The following is a 1,131-nucleotide window of genomic DNA, read 5'->3' as shown; positions in this document are numbered from 1 at the left end:
GCAGCTGTGTGCAGTTTGTTACGGGCTGTGCTCAGGTCCTGCTGTTCAGAGGGTCCCTGGGTGCCCTTGTGATGGTAACTGCTCCTGCCCTTCGTGTGGGGGTGGCAGGGGGACCTTCAGAGCAAGGGGCAGTGACACAGGATGAGTTGCCCTTTGTCCAGGCACGTTTCCAATGGGTGTGCTGGCCACAGCTGTACGGACCAGGCACACCGGGGACAGGGTGGGCTGAGTGTGTGGGCAGGTGGAAGAGGTGCAGACAGGAAAAACAGGAGGAAAAAAACACTGTTTATAAAGCTTTGAGGTGGCTCTGGTTGGTTCTGTGGAAGAGCTGTAGCCAGCCCCACCTCTGTTTGTGTGACTTTGGGAAAGTTACTGGAGCAGCGAGCGGCCCGTGGGCTGGCACACGCCGTGTGGCACCTGCCACTGCACCCCTTCCTGGTGGCCCTGTGGCCACCAGCAGCCCTGGGCAAGGAGGGCAGGAAAGGATTGCTTTCAGGGGTGCTGGTAACCCCAGCAGCCTGCTCTGCTCGGGCACAGAGGGGTGGTGAGCATCTGTACGGGCCTCGGGGGTGCGAGGGGCCGGGGTCTGTGCGGGCACTGCCTGCACCCGGCCGCACGGGACGCTGAGCTCTGGCCACGTTGGCTTTTAGCGGTGTCTGAGCCTCATCTCCTGCCCAAGGGAGCACTGACACGCGTAGGAAGGTGTCGGGTGTACCTGGTGTGGGTGCTGCGAGTTAAAAATTGCCAGCGAGGGCGAACGGGTCACTGGGGTGAGCTCCAGGAAGGCGAAGTGCACACGCTGCTTTATTGCAGTCCTTTTCCCAACGAAGAGCGTGACCTGCTGCTCCTCTTGGCTGCTCAGCACCCGGCTGGGCGAGTTTGAAGGGCTGCCGTGTTGGTTTTTTTTCCGGTTGAGCCCCTCCTGGAGATAAAACTGCCCCGTTCGTGTCTCCCTCCCCTCGGCGGGATGTTTGCAGTCTCGGGTGTTGTGGTACGGAGGGAGAACGCGGGTGTCTGGAAGCCCAGTCAGAGCCCCCTCATGTCCCCCTTTTAAAAGCAAAGCCTGGGGGTGCGGCGGGACGCGCTGAGCCGAGTGGCGGGCGCGGGACTCGAACCCGTGACGGGCCGTGC

The 1,131-nt window shown here is 62.0% G+C and overlaps 1 protein-coding gene across 1 annotated transcript in view; it reads left to right on the top strand.

Annotated features, from left to right (window-relative positions):
• The first annotated feature begins 967 nt into the window (after positions 1-967).
• The window catches only part of SUDS3 (suppressor of defective silencing 3 homolog (S. cerevisiae)), a 19,034-nt gene continuing 18,870 nt past the window's right edge, over positions 968-1,131 (top strand). Inside the window, exon 1 of the mRNA XM_010004878.1 lies at positions 968-1,025. Coding sequence (XP_010003180.1) covers positions 968-1,025 — 58 coding nt within the window. The remainder of the gene's footprint in view (positions 1,026-1,131) is intronic.

The sequence above is a fragment of the Chaetura pelagica genome, unplaced genomic scaffold, assembly GCF_000747805.2.
Source record: "Chaetura pelagica isolate M959 unplaced genomic scaffold, ChaPel_1.0 scaffold249, whole genome shotgun sequence".
Classification (NCBI taxonomy): Eukaryota; Metazoa; Chordata; class Aves; order Apodiformes; family Apodidae; genus Chaetura; species Chaetura pelagica.
This window is presented reverse-complemented; position numbering and strand designations above follow the sequence as displayed.